General features: G+C 34.9%; 1 protein-coding gene across 13 annotated transcripts in view; it reads right to left on the reverse strand.

Annotated features, from left to right (window-relative positions):
• Positions 1–25,650, reverse strand: part of LOC119643796 (zwei Ig domain protein zig-8) — an 84,940-nt gene that overhangs the window by 18,699 nt on the left and 40,591 nt on the right. For 11 of the 13 annotated variants that reach the window (XM_038043288.1, XM_038043295.1, XM_038043292.1 and 8 more), the window contains 2 exons: positions 25,398–25,608; positions 14,431–14,514 (listed from right to left, as the gene is read on the reverse strand). In XM_038043288.1, coding sequence (XP_037899216.1) covers positions 14,431–14,514; positions 25,398–25,608 — 295 coding nt within the window. The remainder of the gene's footprint in view (positions 1–14,430; positions 14,515–25,397; positions 25,609–25,650) is intronic. The other 2 variants (XM_038043298.1, XM_038043299.1) reach the window with 2 other exon arrangements.

Consider the following 25,650-nt stretch of genomic DNA (forward strand, 5'->3'; position numbering starts at 1 on the left):
AGGCGATGGCCTGTATTCTCAAATCTATACCAATGAAAATTTAACGTCGCTTTGCGAGAAAATTAGCTCCCGATTCAAAAAGATAAGGAGAAATGGAAAAATCGTTAAACTAAAATTTAGAACCACGATCTGCCTAGCGTAAGTCTGGCAGTCAAATGAGGGTGCTCATGTAACGTATGATCATTAACCCTTTGTGAATTGGTATAACGAAGTCTAATTAATTATCTACTCCTTTTTCGATATTCCTATTAACATTTCAGCTTTTTTTAAATTTATTGTAGTTAAGAACTTTGAAATATATAAGGAACTACAGTATCCATAAGTTTATGCAAGTCAAATTAATTTAGTCACATATTTGAAATAATCTTTTTATCATATTGCTCATTTTCTTTCTTTGAGTTTGTGTAATAGTCATCTTGCGTTATTGCCACTCACATATCCCCGCTAGATTTGAGTCTTGCGCCAACTGTCAACAACTAATTTTTCCGAAGCGACGTGGTGTGTGATGGCGTTAATTTTAATATTGCACGACTTAACTGCCAGAGTGTTAGTGATTCTTGCACATCTGCGAGGGATGATCACCTTTGGAATCTTCTTATCGTTTATAGCTAATACATTTAACATTTATGCGGTAAGTGAAACTTGGGTAGAAGAAAATACAAATATATACAATCCGCATGAGTAGACGAGTAGGTAAAAATCACGACTTAATGGTCGCGAATTCATATCTAACTGCGGTAGAGTTTTCAATACATGCGAGCGTGTGACCTAAGTTATCCAGCAGCCTGAAGTCCATACTTTGTAAATTTATTACAAAATATGTAGATAGTAAATAAAAAAATATTGTATATATTTATAAATGATCAATCATTATCCGGAATTGGTGGAGCTTATATATTTCCGCTAAACTTCGTTAAAGTGTGGTCTTTTTCGTCATGGAAAAAGAGATCTGTGAGTTTCTCGTAGTTGAACTGAGCCTCCATAATAACAAATACTTTCTTGATGTGGTCTGCTTGCCTAAAGGCGATAACTTACGCCTATTGCCACAAATTTATAACAACAGGACATTTTAATTACAATCTATTTCAATCAGATAAATTTTTTAATATAGAAACCATGTGTTTACAGAATGGTCTCTAAACTGACATACTTGCTTGCCGACCCGTTTTAATGTTCAGCAACAATTTACGCTGCGCTTAGCGATTACTTTCTCATAAGCTCCGTACGAACGAAGTGCTTGATGAGAAAAGAAAGGAATGTAGCCTACACTGATTTTTTTCAACGTGGCACCTCTAATCAAACGAGGAATATTCTCCGTAATTAAAGTAGATTGGCAGGTGGCAGCGATGAGGTGGATGTAGACGATATCAATGGGTTCTTCATTCTAAATCAATTTAATACCCGCGATTGAACGTAAGTTTTAATAACTTTAGGCATAGAGAATTTTCCTTATCATCCCAAAATATGGATAAAAGCATATTCTGCACTACCATTCGCAAAGTAACCCCTATTTTAGGTAGCATTGACAGAATATCCATCAAACTTGTGAGTTTGATCCTTGTAGCTTAAACAAGAGACATTCCTAATCAGGCCTCACAAAATAACGATCCCATTTCACATCCTACCGTGTCTTTATAAAATAATGCAGCACATAATTAACGAGCAAATTAATTAGGGATAGCCCTGTGTTCTTGTCTCTCTTCATTTAAAAAGAGCATCATTACTAACAAACTTTCAGAAAAATCCATTCTCCTGTAGTGCCGGCTGGCCTAATACAGCGATTACAATTTTCCAGATCAAATAGGAACCATTTTATGTCAATGTCACGTCTACCTCTATCTCTTTCCATCTTTTTGACAGCATTTATTGTCTGCGTTGATGATTTCTTCAATTTAGTTTAGAAGAAGATTGACGATGTTTTTAAACGCGTAAATTTATGGCTTTTGCCAGCAGGAAATGATTACTGGGGATATTAAGGTGCACGGACACTACATTGCTAGCCCTTTAGCCAGACACTAAACAGTTAGCACTCAATTTTTGCTTATGCTGAATATGCGCTTGGAACTTTGTCATAGTTGACATAAAAGCAGTTCTTTTGACTGTGCAGTTTCTGACACGTTATGGTGTCAGCATAACCATTAACTACCTAACTAACCTCTGAGTTACTTCAAAAATGTCTTAAAGAGCCTGTAGTGATTATCAAAGATTCTCACACTAAAGTTGGCCACTATGCTATTCCACGCCTGAATGAAAGTGGCGAACCCTTACCCAATAATAATATTGCACAATAGTAATATTTTTCAAAATTCATATAAACTAAGCGCATTATAACTGCCCGATAAAGCAAAAGACTATTAAAAAAACTGCAGTCAACACATCTATTGGAATATTCGAATTTCTAGTCACGCTGTTCGAGTTGAGAAACGTAAGCCCAACCTACGTGGGTTTCATCTTCCCCATTGTAGGATTTGTTGTTTGCTTCCGGAATGATATTCTCTTTCATTACGGCAGTAACTGTTACATGTCGTGTTTAGAAACTTATGGCCAAGAAATTTCAATTCTTTCTCTCCAAATTCATATTTCGATACGATTCGACTGACAGATCCGATTTTTTCTTTAGTTGTTCCAATGCTTGTTACACATGCTTGGGATGCATGTGCAAAAATCCATTGTATAGTGAGATTACTGATATTACTTCGAATATTAAACTTCGTTAGAAAATACATTGCTAACGCCGCCCAAATTCTACGAAAAAGGCACTTTCGAACAATCGACTGGAATCTTGAATCAGAAAAGAGCTTTAAATAATGCAAACAAATTTGGATTCTCATTACAATTTTAAACTTCTTGGGTCCATCCGAAAAATTTCTACATCTGTGACGGTACAAAAAATTGACGGTAACAAAAGGAATCGATTTTCATAAGGGGACAAGCATGTTCCAATCCAAATACCTAAGGACAACGAGCACGAATTTATTTTAAACCGATTTCACTGAATCTCACTAGCTTTTGTAGGAAGGCGACCACACAATAGAGACACTCGGATATTGGTTTTACTAAGGTTATGTATAACCTCTTTGTATCGTAAGTGTTGTCAAGCTCTTCAACAAGAGCTCAATATGCAAATTGAAACCTAGTCTTTGGTCGAACCAAACGCTTAAACAATGAGCGAATCCACGTTTTCCAATTTTTGTGAATTGATAAAATGATCAGTAACGAATGAAGTCCTCCTTGCGAATGAAAGCTTTAAAATTATAAAATTTAATGAGATCTATGTAAACGTTATCTAAGCTAGTTGAACATGAAACGAGCGTGATTCCCATGAAAAGGAAAAAGTAATTTACTTTCGTTAGCGTCCATTAGATAGAATGATTTAATTATCAAAGGGAGATTATTAATGCACAGAATGAATAAAATGGTTGCCTTGACAAACACCTGACGTCACGGGCCACAGCAGAACGCCTTCAAATCATGAGATATATGAACAAGTCAGATTTGATTGTATATATGAGCAAGTCATATTTGATTTGTTATGGCCATCCTGTTTGTAATAAAAAGATAAACAAATTTCTGAATGAAACTGATCCTCAGATAAACTGAAAGGTGGGCAGCTACTTATAACTATCTCCGGCAAATTAACGAAGCAAAAATCAAACAGTCTGCCAATATAATTAGAAGTATAATCGTAATAATCGCGATCAAATAATTTATTGCAAATATTTGTAACGCTATCCGAAGTTGAAGTGGGGACCATACAATTTTAGTTATCGCTGTAACACCAACAGATTTCCGGTAAATTAAAGTATTCCTATACTATGACCATATCAGCAAGTTTTGGCGTTTTTGCCACGTCATAAATAAGGCCCGCATGTTTCTTAAAAGTAGAAATATACGCGTTTGGAGGAATTTAGGAGCAAGTTAGGTACAACAGCTTACTATCAATTTTTACACAGGAGGGTAATAAATTAGACGTCGAGAAAAATAGAAACTTCCAATAAGTAGAAGACACAACTGGCATGGCAATTAAGATCTCGCCACTAGTCCGATCTAATCGATCTTTTCTGAAAACATCGAAAAATCTTCGACGAATGCAGAAAAGACTTTGTTAAAGTTACCAGACCAGTATTTTGCAGGTAGGCGACTTACTGAGTCACAATGAGTTATTTAACACAGTTTTCAAGTTTTCGGTCGATGTTGAAATATTGAAAGTCGAGACAACTTTAGGTTGACATGGTTATTAAATGTTAATACAATTTAAATTGACAGATAGGACTTTTACAGCAGGGTAAATTTTCCAGTCCTGACACGAATATTGCGTCCCGATTGGTATTGCTGGCACGGAGACATCATTCGTATTCTGAACATTAGGAATCACGGGTAGAGAACGTCGAATTGGGAAAATAAGAGACTATACTTTCTTGGGCAACTTGTCCTGCTTCGTGCAGAGAGGATGCGCTAGAATAGCTAAAGGCGAGGAGAATATATTACTTTTATTTATATTTTTTAGATTTAGACTAACATGATGACTAAGACGAGATCCCTGTGCCGTACTAGCGTAATTAACATAAGCAGGGCTGCTGGGCTTTTTACTGTTATCAGCTAAATTTACGATGGAAGAGGTGTTAATATTTTCAGAAGGCAGGGATAAAGCGCCCAATGCCTTTGGCCAAGCGGCTTTCATTGACATGAAGGAAGGGTTGTGGGCAATTTGGACAGATGTGAGGGCTTTACACGGAGCCGGAGATGAACTACCACTTGCTACACTACAAGCTACTCTTTTACAAGTATGAGGACATGCTCTAGACAGCGATACTCATCGAACATTGTTTTAATTTTTTTTAATTTTTTCTAACAATGCCATGAGTTCCTTACCGATTTACAAAAACATTTTTTGTGTCCATAAAAAGCAGATAATGATAAATAATTGATTTCCGAAAACCAAATCTATATCGGAAGAAAACTAACATAATTCCTGCGCTAGATCCAAGACTGCGTCTACAGCTCAGCTACAAGGCAGTATGTTTGACGTGGCAGTATCGCTTACAAAGCTACCAAGTAACAAGTAAGAAAGTTGAATTCAGCTGAGGCCGAATCTCGCGTACCCACCGCCATTAAAATCTTGAACGCCCACGCTTTTATTTATGGTCATAAAAAAGTGAAAGGGACTTAGTTTAGAATTGGTATACTTAGTTTGGCCTATTCTACTCCCTAAGTTCCTATAGTCGAAACCCATATGGACCGCGTTAGCATGACGCACCTTGTTCTCTAAGTCATTTCTTTTATTTAATATCTATATCAACGCTATTTTGACGAAAAAATAATCCACTACGTCACCACACTCAGCATAATTAATTTAGAATTAGCACACTTGCGATCAGATTCACGACCAGTTTTGGCATGACATGGTGTATATAAACATTCATGTTAAAGGAAGGCAGAATAGAATTTTTTGAATAGAAAAAAGAGCGAGAAAAGTTTATCAAAGTGTTGAGAATGGCTGAAATAGCACCCTAAATTTTCACTATTAAAACATTGTAACAGAGAGAGAGCAGTGATAGAAATAGTAAGCAGTAAACACAAAGTAAACCAAGAAGGAAAATATTTGCAAAACAACAACAATTCAAGAAAAACAGAAAACTAAAAATAAGAAAATAATGAAGGAGCACCGTAAAGAAAAAAGAATATTCCAATCTTCAATTTTAACCAAAATTTGTTTTGTACATTTAGAGGTCAATGGAAAAGACCATTATGAAAGCTAAATTGAAAACAAGCCTTTAAAATTAATGCAGGTGCAAAATCAAACCCTGCGTGAGAAGTCGTTCAGACAGATATTTGTGGCCCAATGGAGAAAAAGTCGTGTGTAGTCGTGTCGTAATATTTCATAAGATTCGTAGACGATTTTTGAAGGTACTACTGTTGAAGCATAAATCAGAAGCATTCGATCTATTCACGCAATACAGAGAAATGCCTGAATGACAGACATACTGGAAAACGTATAAACACTTTGCATAGTGATATTAGCAAAGAATATGCCAACAAACACAACGATGAAATGAAGAGAAATGGCGTAAACCATGTTTTAACCGTTATCTATACACCTCAGCAGAGTGGTATAGAACCACAGCTGAAATGACTTGTTGCATGTTAGAGGGGAGTAAAATGTTACCAAAGTTACGAGCTGAAGCTGTATATACAACAATTTACAAACGTGGTCGGTGCCCTCATGAAGTATGGACCGGAAAGTGCTCAAATGTAAAGTATTTCCGAACTTATGGTAGCTATTATGATAAATAAAGAGAAAATTCTACCGAAAGCCTAACCGTATATATAGATTCGGCGCCTACTCAACAATACAAAGTGAATTGTAGTTACGCGGAACGTTAAATTTTTTGGAAAACGATTCAACTAAGTGAGGAAAACAATATCAAGAACGAACACATTCATAACATTTTTACTTTTGAATACAACAATGGAAATAATGAAGATGCAAATACTAATAATGGACAAGCAGCAGTTGTTGCGGCTCTAACATAAATACAGAAATATGTGATAGTGAAGATGATGATTAGGAAAGTGCGGAAGTCAAAGAAGTATCTCGAAATATAGGTCAAGCAAGGCGAAGAATTTCACGTACTGGAAAACCAGGTCGTTTTAGAAAAGTGTGTACCACCGTCAACGCTGTAGAAACTGATCGCATGAATTATACGCCACGCACTGTGGGAAACATGAGCCATCAACTAAATGGCTGGAAGCTATGAAAGAATACGAATGACTTGAAAATACGGTAAGTGGACTTTAGTTAAACTTCCGAGAAGAAAAAATGTAGTTAAGTCTACATGGAGGATAAGAAGGGTAAAATAGACACATATGAAACTCAGCTCGTAGTTAAAGGTTGTACTCGAAAGTACGGTTTTGATGACATAGAAGCAGTGAGTAACACGGAGGTGAAGTACATTGCAGCGAAACCATTTTATCTGATAATTATAATCCAACTCCACATTATGGAGTTCATAAGCGCATTGATATAAGACACAATTTTGTTACAGAAACATTAAATAAATATGTTACAGAATTGAAGTAAATTGGCAAAATTAGTAACGCGATAAGAGATATTTTATTAATCTATCCAAAAATAAACATATGAAATTTGTAAAATGAGTGGGTTTAAATAATAATGTTATAGAACAGAAGTAACGTAATAGAATATATCCTAATCTATCCAAAGATATCCTATTAATCTATCATAAGTACATTTATTTTATAAAATATTGAGAAGCGTTAAAGGGCGGTTTGTTAGTATAATATGAATGACAACACCTATATAAAACTTCTATATAAACGCTGTAATCTTATTATAATATAAGTATGCTATGTAAACTTACATATACAATCTTTTTCTATGGTTTGGCAACTCTATCATGCGCGTATAGGAAGATTTTGGTTCAGCTGCATAAATTTTTTTAAGAAAGTGTATTCCTCCAGTTGTGCACTGTCGTCTTATAAAATTAATTTCTGAGAAATTTAACTTATCGCGGTGTAAAAGTTTTAGCCTTTTTCTTTTTCCAGTTTGATAATTGCGTAAAAAATTTTTCTTTTTTTTTGCTTGCTTGTGCCGTGCTGATCTGCAGAACCATAATTGGCAGTATGTTCTCTGTGTGTACAAAAAGGTGTTTAAAAAAGCACAATTACCTATGCCCAATGGGGCAGACGTTATGATACGGATTGCGCCGAGATTTCGCAAGAGGAGTATGCAACGTTAATTGGTAATTCAACGCTCTCCTTTAGCAGCTAGAATTGTTCAAACGCCTTGCTGGAGGCATTCCTACCTCAACAACTTCAAGATAACTCAATAAAATTATTTAGTCAATTTTTGTATGTCGTTCTTTCAAATTCGCTCCAAAGAATCCAATCAAAATTTGAAAAAATTGTGCCTGCGCACTCAAGATAGGAATAAGATGTGAAGTCATGCACAAACTTACGAACATGCTGCATTGAGATGGGGATGGAAGTGCTCGTTTATATACTGGTATTTTTGAGTTGAGGCATACAAGGCCACAAATCTTATTATCGATAAAGAGTTCACCATATGATGATGCTCTTTGCTTTATGCCTCCATGGTGTCGAAATATTTATGAAAAAATTAACTGATTTGTGACAAGAACAACACACCACTAGTATATAAAAACACATATATATGTATATATAAACATATAGATATGTTCAGAGCACGGACTTTTTTGATACGTGCCGATTTTCTCCGATAAGTTTCCGTTTTCCTTTTTTTAAATACGCTGATCACAGATATGGCACTTGGATTTAACAGTAATCAAGCTCTTCAATGGTTTAATGTGTTTTTTTACTTTTTTTCTCTGAATATTGGTAATTTTTTTATTTTACTTCAAAATTTTTCAATTTATTTTCCATTTTCAAAGAAGTTGTTCTTTTCGATTTTTTTTTTTGTTTATTTTGTCAGATAGTTACGAATTGAATGCTTATGTTTTTTCATTATTCTTTTTTTTTGACAAAATTTTTTGATTAACCGTAATTAAACTTTATTAAAAAAAGGTCGCCTACTTGATATATTACATCAACCAATGACGGTGCTGTGGTCATAAACTTACTTAAGTTAATTTGTTACACTGCGCTTTTGTAATATCCCTCTTGCTCTGTTATATCTCATCTTTCAGAGATGCTAGGCCTGAATCTTGGAACAATTGCAAGCAACGAACTCTCTCGAAGCTAGTTCAAGTGTGATGATCTTAATATTTATGTTGAACATCTGAACTGTCAGAGCATTAATTCTTCTAACTTGTGCGAAACTGGATAAGATTAGTAATCTTCTCGAGAGTAATATATTTGATATTTTTCTGACGCCACTTTAAGTCTCCTAGGCTACAATGTAGCTAAAAGTGACCGACCTGCGTCTAAAGGTCAGGGAGTTACTCTATACATCTCGTCTAAACTGCACTTTACGGAAGTTTTTCGAGTCATGGCGGAGAGGATTTAAGAACCCTTTTGTGTTGATCTGAGTCTTTAGAATAATAAATCGTTGGTTGGGATTGTCTACTTGTTCAAAGGAGGTATATCCGTCTTCGAAAGAAGGCATAGTGATTTGTTTGCTATGTACCCCTTTATTGTATTATTATTATTATTATTATTATAATTTTAGACTAATAAAATAAACTCTTAGACTAAAAAAAAGACGTTGAGCACTAGTAACGCAGGCTATCGGCTCACCCCTTTATTGTAATAACGTAAGGTATTAGGGGAGGCAGTGATGAAACCCTAATAATATGTGGGTAAACGCTTTTAATGGGTTTTTCGTGGAAAATCAACTAAATTTCCGCGACTTGGCACCATTTTTCAATGATTATAAGGATAGAGATTTATTTTCTTCATCCCAGAACGTGGACGACAGCATTCTTTACAGTGCGTTTCGAAAAATTCCATCTACCTCGGTTGGGTTTGACTTAGTATCTGTTCAACTTGATAACTTAATCTTACCCTATATATCTAATCATCTATTACGCGCCATGAACAGAGTAGTTGTGATCTCCAAATTTCACAAGGAGTGGAAAATAGCTCGAATAAGACCCACCCCTAAAAAGAGGTCTACTTTTGAATTTAACAACCTTCAACCGATTAGCATCCTACATGGCCTCTCCCAACTTACGGAGCTTACCATGAAATAATAGTAATGTCATGCATGATGCTGTGTTAGGCTTTCGGTCGGGACGTTGCATCTCGAAACTTCTAATTTCTCTCACCGAGTTCATTAAAGGCAATATCAATTCTGGTATAAGCTGTGGTCTTATTGCTCTTCATCTAATAAATCCATTTCACAGAATCGCGAAGATCTTGTAACCTTTGGCGGTGGTATAATTTTAGGTCGTAAACAGTTTGTTTCATTGAATTACTCTAACTCTTCTCTCGCCGAGATTGTGTCTGGTGTATCGCAAAGTCCTATTTTGGAGTCCCTATTGTTTAATCTTTTCCTAATTGATCTTGATTGATGACGACTGCGGTTTTTTGGGTATACGGATGACACCTTTCTGCTCTATAGTGATAAGGCAAATAATTTGCATTCGTTTGAGGACAATATTAACAAATCTTTAGCAAACGATAACTTCCGAATTATTGATAACGTGCTTTGTATTAACTCCAGCAAGAGTAAGGCCTTGTTCTTCAATTCTCTCGGTGCTGGCTCATCTAATCGCAATATAAAAATGGGGTGTGCCATTCATCTTGTAGATTCAATGCATTGTCTTCGAGTCTTTGTTGAACTCAGAGACCACATCTCCTCCTTCTTTCATGCTTCCGTGAAATCCTCTTTTCCTGCTTATCCTAAATTCATGCTGCTTATCTACTTCTGCAAAATCATGCAATCTTGATTCCTAAGCTTTTGGGGACCGCCTGCAGTGCTCTGGATTGGATAGAAATCCTTTCATAGCAGGATCATGTTTCTCTAACTCATCTGTCGAAAGTTCGTTTATTGTTCGTGTTGTTAGATATTGGGGTGCGTTACCTCTGGGTCTGAAATTCTCCGATGGCCCCTTGAATACATTTGAAAAAAAACTGAGTCGTCTAAGCTCGTAACTCGTATTTTGTCGTTGGTAAAAATTGATGATTGTGGAGTTCTTAGAGCAAGACAATTACGTTATTAGCCATCTAGCTGATTTGTACAGTCACTTATATTGTAGTTTCTTTTTGAATATAAGTTGTACCTATGTAACTAGCTCATAGGCCTTTAAGGCTTTACAGTCTGCTTAACAAAATAAAATAAAAACAGAAAACTACCTACGTTACGTTATTTTAAAACCATTTCCGAAAAATGGGACGGAGGGTTAAGATTAGGACTGATTTTCATAGCCACATTTGAAATCACTTTCAAACTACATGTAAGTAGCGAAAATTCTAATACATTCGATAAGATTCTGAAAAGTACTAAAAAAAAATTAGAGATTTTTAAATTGTTCCGTCTATAACATAAAATTTTAATCAATATAGGTGAAATAGAAAGCAAGTTCTATATATTTATTTGGTAACATACATAAATTCATTACAAGCTTCAAAGGTTTAGGGCCTGCAAACTATGTTAATTACGATGTAATTAAGTTATAGCAATTTTTATTCTGATTTCATTTACACAAGATTTCAATTTTTAAAACAAAATATTTTATGAAAGCAGCTCAGAATAATAAGATAAAATCAATGTAAAAATTTGAAATCTGATAGCCGTAATCGAAACATAGACAGTCTATGACAGTGCAGGAAACTGAAGAAAGAATTCAACGATAACAGAATGAAAGAAAGTTTGGCAGCTTCGTGTGTAGTAACCGATCGTACATTTTTGTGAACTCAGAAACTTTCCTAAAAATTTGACTGATAATACTGGTAAAAAAATAATAATCTAAGACTTATCACGCATTATCATCTCGCATATCAAGAGTAGTGCCTTGGATCTAATCTTTTCAAACATGATTTGTCTTTCAACTAGTGATTTCTTGCCAATCATCTTTTGCCTGGAGATTACCCTTATCCTTTTTTTAATGCATATATACTATTATATCTAACTTGTCTAAACCAACCAAAATTTTCTTTTGATAAGGTTGTTCATAACATTAAAAAGTCTAGGGTCTCATTGATCTAAATATCTTATTCTTTCTTACTCTTATTCGTTCTTATTCTTTCTTACATTCATTCTTCATAATGTCTTAATGTTCCCATGGTTTCATTTGGGCGTAGGTTTGAGCCCGTCGGGGGAATCTCACACCTAGTCTAGTTTAATTCAAGGTTGAAATTGCTGAAAAAAAATTCAACAAAGAGTAGGTATGCTCTTAATTATACTACGTACTCTATTGCCAGACGCCAATTTTCTCAGCTGCGAATGTTATTTCAGGCGCTAACTTAAGATAAAAGTTGTTCTCTTAAGTAACCAAAGCGATTTTATAAATATCTCAGTTCTAGAGTAAAATTGACTCAATCTTGCTTGTAATTTAATACCCTTTTCTTAATTCTTTCAACTTTAAATCTATTCGTCTTAATTTTTACTCCGCTTATCCGACTCAAAAAAGCAATTGTATATGTGTTTATGCAATGCCTAAAACCGTTAAAGCATAGCTAACCACCGAATCCAGGCTAGCTTCCGTCTTGTATTATTAAAAACCGTGCAGAAGACCTTCACTCGTGCATTTCGTAAAAGATCAATCTACACAAACCTCGATGCGTTTATGCAAATCTATCGCACTCATCTTCAAGTGTTCCCTCAAACCTGGTAGACTTTCTGTTTGTTGAAAGCCTTTTGTTGCTTCCTCATTTTACGAAAGCATTAGTAGATATATTACTGAGATTGAATTCACTTGAACTGCGCTTAAGACTTTCTTCATCGATGCGCAGATTTATGTTGCGTACATCGGGTAAGAAAAGGCCTTGGAGAGGATGGTTATTACAGAAATTGCCATACTTAGTTATTTGGTTATTCTCCTCAGGTCAATCCTCCAAAGTAGTCGCTTTACTCTATTATCTCCATTATCCTTCTCTATTCATCCCACGCTCATCATCCTGATGCCGTTAGACAATTCTATTTCTTTAACTCGGAACCTTATACATGTATTGTCAAATTTAATTTAACTAATTTGGTGTTTATTCAATGCCGAGATCTTCAATTAAAATAAATATTTTCAACAGCAGGGTCATTCGCATCTGAATGCTTTCTGTATTTATAGATGTCAAAGGGTGTGTACTCGTTCCTTGGTCTTGTTAAACCTTGATCCGATTAGGAATTGAGTAATCCATAAATAAAACATGTATGGCCATCTTCTTATCGTTGCCACATTAAATAAATTGAATCTTTGCGGAAACAATTTTTCTTCTTGCGCTTAAGAACGTGTCTTACTCCCATCATGCCAAAATAGCTTTTTAGGGGTTTTTATATATTTACCTTCACCGGAGACTTATCATACACAGTACCGTTATGATAAAGTTAATAAATGGTGACATTGGCCGATTCTATTAAATGATATATATTTTAATGTTTCTCTGCATCCATCAACGATGTTCCTTTTATAAAATCGTTCAGTCTATTTTTCTTTATACTCGCGTGCATTGCTGACATGACGCTTACAACAAAATATAGTTTTTCAATGCGCCATTTCGATCCATCAATACACTAAATAATATTGCTATAATCAGTTGCCGAGCTTCAATGGATTGGTTTAGTGGTGCACTCTCAACACGTTATACGTTGGCCGTGGGTTTTTTGTGGGTGATTTTGGATTAAATTTACACATGTTTCATTTTCTTTCCTCCTTTATTTTTGCAAATGTAAAATTCTTTTCAAGGTTTAATTCATCTCAATCTATATTGTAGCTAAATTCGATGTATAGAAGAATAGATAATTCTCACTAAAAATGAGCGTAAATTTCCAATCATTTTAAAATGTGATAGGTTTTTATTTATCTTACTTATTACTTCTTAAAGTTAAAAAAGATTCAAGGATCATTGAGTAAAAGCAAGGACGCTCAAATGTTGTTTTGGTTTTTACGGAGTCCATCACTGATCATCGTATCTCATTGTACCGTCCTTCTTGATCGCCAAGCATAACATCTGATGATAATTAGGTGACAATATTGCTATGATATCATTGCATATACTTATATGTATTATATCGTACACCTTAAACAACTCCAGTTAATTTATCCTTTGAAATGGTTGCTCATTGTTAATAAGGTTTAAAGGTTTGAGAAAATGATATTGTGAGGGAGGACTAAAGCAATAAAATCTTTAAAATCAAGCCGATGTGTAAAATTTTGGTTGTTCGTTTACTGTTTGGAAAAGAAATCACGTAGCTATACATTATTAGGAAAATATTTCTGGTTTGTTTAATAATTAAATAAGATTTTAAAAAAGTGATGGAAGATTGCTCTTTGTGAAAAAATTATATATTACACATAATTTGTGGTCTTCTTAGTTCAATCGTATTTTGCGTATTAACTTCAGAATTTTTCTACAATGCGATTTATAAAAATTATTAGAGGTTTTGGACCCCGATCAGTTCAAGTGAAATAATAGTTGAACCAAATACATGTCTTAGTCAAGTCAAAGTGTTTAACTTTTGGCACGGTTAATTTTTTTTCAATAAATTTCAATTCAATTGAAACTGTAAGGGGAATAATAATATTTCGTTCCGAACAATAAGTTTAGACCATACAGTTGAACATATCATTTTCAGTAGAATCAGTTTTTCCACATTTTCAAGCCTATTATTTTTATTAGAAATATTAATAAAATTATATTTTATGATACTGATCGTACAACGCATTAATATAAGAATATTAATATTAGTGCAAGTATTTAGTGTGAGAAAAAGTGTTCTATTATGCCTTTTTATGAACTTTAAAAAACATATCGAAAAAAGAAGTTTTCACATACATGTATAATTTATATAGACTTGTATCGAACCTTTTGAATCGTAGTATTGAGGCTCTGAAAATTTATCTTTAAAATCGATCTCAGCTGAAATTAGAAATATACATATATATAAATTAAATATTTTTTGATATAAAAAATTACAAAATAAGTGCAAGTGTAAGAATTTTACATAGAAATGACGAAAGTAAAGATATTGAATGCTTTATCATTTTTATTACGCTTCGTAAGTCACTTTACAACCATCGATAAGTCGAAAAAGTTTTTGCGAGAATTATACTAAATTTTCTTAGTAGCCACCTAATCTGTTTTTGCCATTGAGTCCGCGAATTCGGCTGCACTTTATTTTTTCTGTTTTAAATACTGGAAATGCGAACGCAATAAACGTTTATAACAACCGTAATTGCTGATACGAATGTATTTACTTTAGATAATGATAAATTTTTGACCTTTCAATTAAAAACAACGTTCACGATGCCAGCGTTAACGCAGAAATTTAATATTTTATTTATGACAACTCCAAACAAAATAATTTTGCTTCTTTCATGATATTACTTTCCGCGCGTTCTTACAGTGTTAGCGTCGTAGGTGGTACTGCAATAAAAAACTATAAGTTTCTACACATTACTTTACTTACAAGTAACTTGCTTCAAATGAGAAGAACTCTACAAGAGAAAGTAACTTTAGCTCCGAGCAATTATACATAACTCAACTTCTGCATGTATCTGCGTCATTGTATAAAAAGAGAAAACTCATAATGGATAATGATACAAAAGATAAAGGTTCAGGCCTTTAAAATGGTTAGGGTAGAACGCCAAGTTACTAATGGAATTGGAAGCGATAAAATTAAGTCATTCCCCATTTAATTGCTTATTCTCATTTGTTTTATTTTGATAACTTCTTTGCAAAGTAAAAAAAGAGGCGATCTCTCAATTCGCTACTAAAGAATGCACTAAAGGCTACTCTAATAAAGAGATTCTTTCCATGCTTAATGAAAATGTTTAGGTGTTACAGAGGCGAAATATTTGAAATACATTATGCTAATTCTTACGTATTATTCACAACATACGACTGATGAGGAATATAAATGTAAAAATTTTTTTAGCAATTCAAGGTAAAAACGACGATTTTCAAATTATAGTTTTAGGTGATAAATAGTAAATACGAATTTACTAACGTACTACTTTGCACAATAGCAGTTATAAATGACTTAAGAGAAAAACAAGTAAAAATATTAAAACTCACAACTATTAAATACCCGTGATAAAATAAACAAAAATTTTAACTTTCTTCCGTCGTAAATTATTTATTAGCACAAACGCTGATAATATATACATAACATTCAAAAACAGATTTTTAAGCACTTACTAATCTCACGCATTTTTACTCATCGAATTTTAAGCTTAAGTTGCGTGCTCCAACATTCCAATCAGTTCATTTATTCTTCTAAAAATTAACTGCTCATTTTTATTGCTTGCTTAAACTGTGCATAGCAACTATAATCACATTCTATACTCAAGCTAAATACTACACTTCAGTCATGTTTTCTCTTATGCCAAACCGATTTCTCAAAATTCGCTCATCAATTCTACCCAACGCTTAAGACGCACGTATACACTTAAAACAGTTCATATAACAATGATTCTACATTTTGCCTAATTGACCATCGCTGCTGCATCGAGCGAGATGTATGTACTCATGCACGCAAGTTATCCTACTAACATAAACACATTTACACGCGCAAATGTTAATCCTATTGTACATACCTATTTATGAGGCTTAAATGTGTGCACACTAACACTAGCTTACGGAAGTATGCGATGGCATTCACTACGCAAACTAAATGTCCTCAGCAGCAAAAAAGTAAAAAAAAACTATATTTAATTGGGCGTCGGAAATCAGCGGGGTAGTACTAAATAAGCCAAACTTTTTTCGTGAGAGGCATGGCAATTAGGACTTGCAGAAGGATAAATTCTGTTCAGAAGGAAATTCTTAGCAGAGACAACTAATCCATCACTGTCGATTCTCCTTAGCATGGACTAGAACTTCCTTCAGGCATAGGTATTCCTTTTCTCAGGGAACCATTATCACTAATGAAGCAAAACTTATATCCTTTTATAGAGCGAGTAAGCCGAAGCTGCGAAATTGCGAAACAAAGTATCTGAGTCACTAAGCCTGTACACCGAGAGTTAACAGATGGAACGATCCCCGACGTCCCGTGTGACCGCGCCTTCTATGCTGATTTCTTCTGCTTTCCGGTGCCTAAATTATAAAGTATTTCTAGTACCTGAATTATAAAGTCAGCCGCAGTATTCCACGCCTTTTTGAGCTTACATCGTTGTATTGTACTTGCCTGCATTATTCAGACCATTTACGTATATAACGGAGAAATTTCCCGAATAAAATAGCAAATACACTTCATGAAAATCGAAAAGTCTATAGTTTTGTCTTTTTAACTTTATAAACTCTCTTTGAACCGATCAGTTCGAAAGCCCTGAGCCAGACCGCAGCTTCATATGTTCGTTTTAATTTGAGGGCTTTTATGTTGTAAGAAGACCGTCGTGGAAGCGGGTTCAAATTGTCAATCAACGTGCCTCAAATTTAGTAAAGTTCATTTTTTGTTTTTTATTTCACCTAGTTTCGTCATAAAATACTCAGAAAATTTCCTCATAAAAATACCTAATAAAGGTATTTTATTAGATTATTCAATAACGCTCCGGGCTAACTTTCGTCATTCAACATCATATTCTAAATCGATTTAAGCACATCCGACTGTGTAATGTCTGTTGTAAACATTCCCCTGGCCGCAAAAATTAAACTATCGACTTCAAATTTGGGAGAAACTAGTTCATGCACGCAGGTTGGTATTGAAAGTGGGCAAAACAGGGGTAGGACACTCCCACAGTACTACGTAAACTGAGAACACCTATGTTTTCCAAAGGGAATGAAAACTTGGTTTTTGCTCGTTACTCATAAACTATAGCAAATAAATGCCCAAAAATTTGGTCGCATATTCTATATGCGATGCCTTATCTATTGCGTACAAATATGGAAAAAATTGACCAAACCCATCCAATATTATAGTATGCCAAAATTTAATTGTTTTTTCAATACCTCTCTAACGCGCAGAAACAAGCTTTGTAAACCCTATAAAGTATATAAGTTCTTGGCGCCTTCAAACTTGGAAGGCGCCTAAATATATCCGTGTATTCGTTTCTCCACCTATCTATTTGGGCGGCTTTGTAGTATGTATGGTAAACATTCTCCCGTGAGCGAAAATGAAGATATCGCCCCCAAATTTGCGAAAAAATTTGGAATTGACCTAGACTTTTCAAAGGACCCCACTACAACGCCCACATGCTTATACGACAAAAACTTTCATTTTGAAAATAGACAAAACGTCCGCTACGCGCACTCCACATTATAGAGAATGAAAATTTTGTTCTTTTACTTTTTTGTCTTTTTTAGGATAACGGTGATGGGTATAAAAGATTCGGACCCGACCGAATTTAGTTTTCTTACTTGCTATATTTAGTTTTTAACTGCTGCTATCGAGCAGGATATTTTCAATGGTGGAGATTTCTAATCTACCATATATAAAATTTTCCTCGTAGGATTGGAGGTACTTGCCCTGTTTCTGAGGGAGAAAGGAAGACGGCAGAGACTGCTAGTTCATCATATATAGGACTCGCTAGTAAGAGTAACCAAAATAACCCTATAACCAGAACAATCCGTACTGGGGAAAAAGCATTTAGCAAGGAAGATATATGCAAATCATAAAATCAGTAGAACGGGTACCAATAAAAATAGCTCGAGATTTAAAACATTAAAAAAAAAAATTCGTATGTCAAAACTGAAGCAAATTGGCGAGATTATATCACTATGACCCCCAGCAGAAATCAGGACAAGAAAACTAGAGATAAGGCAAGTATCCAGTAAAAATGTCGGTTAATGCTGGAGAATTGTTCAAACATAACATCGATGGGAAATTAAGACCAATTACGTCGAAAGTACTGGAGGACATACGCATTTGTGTCAGATTGACAAAGATGAAACTTGTATGACAATAGCAAACATTCAGCCACCACCAAACATACTCCAAAGCGTAGTATTCACCAGAAGGAGCTGATGGTGAGTGTTTAGTGGTGTAGCGTAGGTGTGGTTTATTGCGATTTCATGAAAGCAGGCTCATCGATAACACAAAAATATACTGTAACCAACTAGACAAAACGATGCTAAAACTTAAGGAAAAACAGCCCAGATTTGTCAACAGATCGAATTTTATCTTCACTGCGTAAAAGACCGTGGTGAAACTACAGGAATTGGGGTTGGAACTTCTTCACGATCCTCTATATTCTCCAGCTCTAACTCCCACTGACCACCACTCCTTTCGCAATTTGGACAACTTCTTGATAGGAAAAAATTTCAATCCAGATAATGCAGTAAAACTAATCTTCGAGGAATTCATAGAGTCTCCTCCGCCAAGGTTTTATACCACCGTTCTGAAAAATCTGCCGCTTAAACAGCAAGAAGCACTATATAATAGGATTATATAGGCGCATGCGTAATTTGATGAACAAAATAATTTTTTATATTTATTAGTTATGAGCAAACTTAGCCTGTTTTTCTAGTACTCTTCCTTAACGGCCTAGTACAAGCAAGATAAACAAAAAAAACGTACACAACCGTTTGTACAACACCACGCAGCGCAAAATTTTCATGCAGCGAAGGATTGCACAAAATTGCAAGTACCTATCGTAGTATTTTATCGCCAACGTAGAAAAAAGTAGTAGGCGTATATGTCATACAATATCCATTCCGCAAGGCGTCTTCCGAATTACAGCTAACCAAAAATAATTCTGCAAAGCGACTGATGCCTAACAAATTAACCAACAGAAAGAATATAAAAAAATAAGAACGAGGAGGAGCAAAACCTTAGTTGCTCCTGCACACCAAAGGACATAATGCCTTGTATCAGATTATGTGAAGTATTTGTATGAGAAATCCATTCATTAGCGTGTAATTCCGTGATGACTCGATACTGAAGGCAAGTTTTCATTATCGCAAGATGTGTCTACAATGTTCATGGTGATTCCTGCATATTCAGCTAGAGCGGAGAAACTAAGTCTTGAATAGAAGAAGAAGGAAACTAGTATCAACTGATGACAGAGCGAGCTCGAGCCGCTCGAACTCTTTTCCACTCCTGAAGTGAGCACGAAAGGCAGAAGCTCCCCCTTCCTTGCTTTATGTTACATATAAATCGATCTTAATTGTCATTGCATATAATATATTTATTTCCTCCAACTGACTCTTTTTGAATTTACCTAATGCATTTTTATTTGCAGTCAACGAAACTGAATGATAACGTTGCATTCAATTATGGTGAAGAATAACTTATACTTTTGCCAAACTCTTCTAGTATATTCTACACAGTCGAACAGTGATGGAAAACCATTAGCACAGTTTAATTGGAATACGGATCCATTTTTTAAATTTCAAGAAATTTGCAGTAAATATAATACTCGGGAGTTATAAGAACAATTCACTCGGCGTTTTAGTTTTTCTATGTCGAACAAGCTGGCTGCCCAAGTTAATGCGAGCCCATCAATCAAAAATTGATAGGCATTAATATAACTTCTAGTGCATGGAATTTCTTGAGCAACTAAACAGATAATAATGTTGTGTTCTTCTCTCAAAGAATGTGAGAACTAACTGATATGATATATGCGGGAGTTTATTCAAAAGGAGTTTATATGCATTCTGACTTTGACATTATATCTTCTCTTTCGGATCTAGTGAATATTTAAGATGGTAACAGATCCATTTTACTAAATGCGTTGTAAATATGGGCATTATTGCCACAAATTTTGAGGTTTCGTGTCTCTTTTGCAGCAGCAGTGTACTATTGCATAAATTCTTTATACATCGAACTAATTGTGGAATTTGTTTAAGTACAGCATTTAAGCTTTGAAAGGATTATAAACAAAGCAAAGATGGCGGGCTAATGCATGTGGTCAAAAGGTTTGAGCATAGCTATGGTGCGGGAGGTCCCTTTGCTGGTCATGCTTTCCCCCTAACTGCGCCCACAGCGGTAAAAAAGAAGGGAAGAAAATCCATTAATGCAGTAGAGAACGCAAAGGTCCTAAATAATGGTTTGCTATTCGTTTTATTACTATTGTTACTTGTGGTGCTACTATTGTTGTTGTTATTTGTGTTTCTGATATTGATGTTAGTACTGATATTTGAGCAGTTGTTAGTAGTAGTAGTATTTATAAAATGTAGAATGAGCGAGTATGTTCCGAATTCCTAAAAATTATTATGAGTTAAAACAACTCATTCACTTAACATTACTAGAATCTGTTTTTAAAATAAAAGTTCTGTTCTTTCGCAGCACTTTTTTTTTTGATAATCACGATTTACCTACCTCGGCGTGACTGAATACTTTATTTCTAAATCCGTTCTGATATTTTTCTCAAAAATCTAACGTGGCGGATTTTCTGGGAATTTTTTTAATCTTTCCGTTAATCCCCAGCTGCACAAACCGACTTTATATCATCGTAACGATGTGCAAAATTTTAAAATTTTTAAACGCATCAAATTTGGGTTTCACAGACGTATATTTTGTCAGATGTACGGTTGCTGTCTTCTTAATCTTATACATACTAAACAAAGTATCTTAAACTTAGTTCAGCCTAACTTCTTACTGTCTCTTTGCAGGAAACCGCAACTAGAGTACCAAACATTTTTCGCGTAGATAGAACCAGTTGTAGTATATTTCTTTGATCAAAATATTCAGTCAGTAGCGATCCGTGTTCGATGTCCTACTTTTCAGTGCAGGTTATTCACAATCACTAGCAAAACCGATGGTTCATGTTCCGAAGTCCGTGCTTAACTTCAGATTTGTAATTTCTCTGTTTACTTGTTGATTTACACCTCTGATTCCTTCAACTTAAGTAGCCATCATAGAACGGCATTGCCTCCCTTCAAGTGATATTCTTACTTCTTTAGACATTAGTGGCGCACCCTTTGTTGGCATCTTATTGTCTAAATAATTTACTTCTATTCCAAAGAACACTCACTTTTCCAAGCACAATCTCAAGCTTGCTGCTCGTAGTCGGTGAAGAATTTCTATCACGTTTTTTAAATCTTCTTTAAAATTTTTGACCATCGCGACAATGTTGCCCAAATACACTAAGCATGTCATCCAATACAATCTTTTTACACTTATCACCAAAAGATGTTAGAAGAGGTATATTCATTTAGACAAAACGATTGCAAAGTCCAGAAGGAAGCTTCACAAAGTATATATGTTTTTGTTCAGCATCAAGCTGTAAATCGATGTAAGTATGTTCGTGTGTCCGGTTGTCCGTTGTCTAATGTCTGTTGTAAACCTACTCCCGGCCGCAAAAATGAAACTATTGACTTCATATTTGGGAGAATATGTGTATTGTATGAGTTATGCTGTAATAACTCAATTTTATAATGCGTCATAAGTAAGCCTTTTTTTCCAAACCTTTATAACGCACAGAAGCAAGCTTCAAAAACCTTAGGTGGTGTATAAACTTCTGGCTAGTTTCAAATTCGGAACGTCCCTAGGCATGTCTATTCGTCTCTCTGTCCGTCTGCGAAACTGTGTAGTATCTGCGGCAAACATTCTCCCGTACGCGAAAATTAAGATATCGCCTACAAACTTGCAAAGGAGTTTGAAAATGATGCAAACTTTCTAAAGGACACGGCTTCAATGCATACATGCCTAGGTCACAAAAACTTTGAACATCGCAGTCCGTGTATTTTGCTTTCTACGCATAAAGTACAACACATACACCATATACATTTGGACTTATATTCTGAAAAGAGGAAAAATTTGCCGCACCTACTCAATATTATAAAGTATGAAAATATATTTTTTTTCCGTTTCCTAGGATAAGAGTAATGGGTATAAAAGGTTCGTTCATAATCGAAATGAATTTTCTTATTTGTTAATATTCTGCCCATTAGAAATGGCAAAAACAGCGGCAGTTTTTTTAAAGAAGTTTCATATAGTGCGCTTTAATTTATCCTTGGAATGCCTGCTTCATGATCTGTTACAAATTTTCTTTTAAAATGGTTTAGATTTAATACTTAGACCGGAATTAAATTTTTGATTGTTTTGGCAAAGGATTTTCCAATAATGTCGTTGTCCATTGCCCTTTATTCAATTCGGGAACACACGTTCGGCTTAGCTCGAAATCTCTAATAACTTTCCTCCATAGTACCGCTTCAGAACTTGGAGGAACTTTTTACTGTTGTTTGATTACAATCTACAATACCGGAAATCCGCTGTTGTACGAAACAGTCTATGTCTAAAATTGATACTTTAGTATTTAGCCTTCGAAACCAAATAATAACGTATGGTTTGCGAGAAAGTCCATCTCATACTCACAGAAGCGAAGCAAATAGAAGTGTTTGTACTAGCCCTGCTCCGATGGCAGCTTCCTCACGCATTGCCGTCCGAGACCAAATAATTGTTTAAATTTACAAATGCCTATAGTAATCTTAGTGAGAGAATGTAATGCTCATGTGACTGACCTAATGAATTATTTTTCGATATTCTTACTTCGTGTCGATAGCCTGGGTCTATCGCAAATTATAGTCAACCCGCGCCTAATTATGGGGATCGTTTTTAGTGTAACAGCAGATAGTCAGTAGTAAACGGCCATCATTCTGCATTATCTAGGTATGGGACGTGACATTTATGTTATGTATTTTTATTGCCTTTGACAGCTTTACCATCATCATTCAATAGCTTTTTCTTTGCCACAACGCAAAGTTTGTAGTTTAATTGTTGAACGTAAGAGACACCATAAAATTTAAACATTTCCGATGTATTTGCACTGACTACATCCATCAAAGGATGTGATGGCAAATTTCAGCTATCTATCTTAATTTTTGTGATTGCGACAAAAAGATGATCAATTTGATCCCTTTGAGAATTAAGAACATGTCATCGCCATTTAGAAAAGTAGACCGCTCGGTAGTTCTAGTATTAAAGCGTTTATGTCATTTCCTAAGCCATAGCTATCTTTTCCCTTCCTGCCTTACATTTTTCTTCCAGAACTTCTATTTTGGCTTTACATGTTTTTTACTTACACTTTGTTTCTAGCCCTTTCATTTGACACTAAATTAGCATTGATTTTTTCTGCAGAAACTCTGATTTTTAATGCCATTCTTAACTCGCGTTCGCCATTTTGACTGCTATTTCTTCCTTTTTTTCTTTTTCACAACTGCTGCTTGATCTAGTCCACTCTGAGTGCTTCCAATCGTATCATTGGTCTCGCTTTAAGTCGTTGTCCTTTTTCTAACGCCAATGTTATGTAAAATGGATCCAAACGTGCTTTCTATCCGATTCAAATTTATGCTCATGCGATCGTATGGAAAAATTCGCAAGTAAATGATTGACTACTTTCTTCGAAACCAAAGAAATTGCTTTTCACAACCGATCGGCATTACATTCAGCTTAAAATGTTATCATGTGGCTATTATTAACAGACCTGAGTCAACAAATATTTTGATATATAGTTTTGGTCTCCGCCAAAATTCGCTGATGATCGTAACTTGTGCTACTAGATATGGAAAGAAAGGTTGTATTGTAGCCAAACATTTAGAAGAAATAATATCCTCTTATATGATTGTACAAACTATAGAGCAAAATAACTTTAACCTACTTAAAACGGTATTTAAGAACTAAACCTGAAAGCAGTTAAAAGGGTTGAATGGAAGAATTGTCTGTCCTACACGGCGTCGATAAAATTTTTATTTGTTGCTTGTATTTGTTGTTGTGCTTCTAACAAAATATATCGACATAGCATGAGTTGGAACAAAATTGCCTTTGTAACTATTAACATTAACGTAGCACTTACTGAGATTAAGATTGTACTTTATTCACTGGTTTCGTCATCTGCAAACACCTAGAGTTTAGGTGATAAATAGAAGTACAGGAGCTGCATTATTAAGCTCTTAAATTTAAATATGATTTTCAAATTAAATTCCTATTTTGAACCACTCACTCTTTTAGAAAGTCGTGTGTATAACCCAGTTCCTTGGGGAGTCTTTATAAAGACGTAAGGTGTAGAGACGACAGGTACATGAAATCGCTTGAGACCGCTTTCATGGCCATCTGCTGTAAACAGTATCTTGCAATTGCAAAACATTCTGTCAAACGTAGATGTGTTAAAAGATCGACACTTCTTGCCCACTAATCTTTTAGCTTCGGGTTAACCGCAAAGAGGAGCCTATTCTCAAAATAGCAAACCTAAGGAAAGAAACAATGAACACATGCTTAGAATCCTTAAATGAACAAGTAATGGCCCATAGAAACTAAATTAATATACAGGTTTGATTAAGCAGTAGAAATGTCTACGCTAGGTTTTCAAGGTGAGCTTTTACCCAGTTATTCACATATCGACTTTTCAAAATGAGACAATAAATGTAGGAAGTGACTGAAAAAATGGGCCGATCCACACCATTTTTAATAGCGTTCACCCTTGAGCTAGAACACGGCATTGTACTAAATTTTATTAAAATATCTCAAAAATCGCGGCCTATAGGTCGCACAAAAGAAAATAAGAGGGACAGACAGACAGACAACATTATAATTATTTATTAATCGATTAGTATGATAAAAGTTTGCTCTATCTCAAGTCCTATTGCATGCATCCACACAAATTTCATACAGCCTTGTATAATAAGTAATGCAGAGTATAGAGAACACCGTGTTTAAACGCGTAGGGTATGATTTCGTGCTGAAACCCGTGAAAAGAAAAATGTTATGGTTAATACTGAACTAGCTCTATAAACAAAAAATACAGCTACGAAATGTTCATTACTAAATTGCTTTATTTGTTCCAATATTAGCATAAATCGCATTCCACCCGAATTTCTCGCTTGTACGGCCATTTAATTATTTTAAGTAGGTCAAATCCAATATTTACCTGTTACTTCTAACACCACGGCCAAATTGATTTTAGGCTCTGTGTTTACTTGACATTCATAAATACCAGTATCCCGCTGTTGTGCGTATTCAACTTTTAGGTCCCAGTCATCGCTGCCGGGTGGATGAACAACAGCGAAACGTTGGTCACCAGTGTACGTATAAATATTGGTAGTTAAAATATGCAGATCTCTTTTGCGCATCCACGATACCTAAAACATATACACAATCATTATTGAAAAGTATGTTTCTTG

The sequence above is a fragment of the Glossina fuscipes genome, unplaced genomic scaffold (assembly GCF_014805625.2).
Source record: "Glossina fuscipes isolate IAEA_lab_2018 unplaced genomic scaffold, Yale_Gfus_2 61646, whole genome shotgun sequence".
In the NCBI taxonomy this organism is placed as follows: Eukaryota; Metazoa; Arthropoda; class Insecta; order Diptera; family Glossinidae; genus Glossina; species Glossina fuscipes.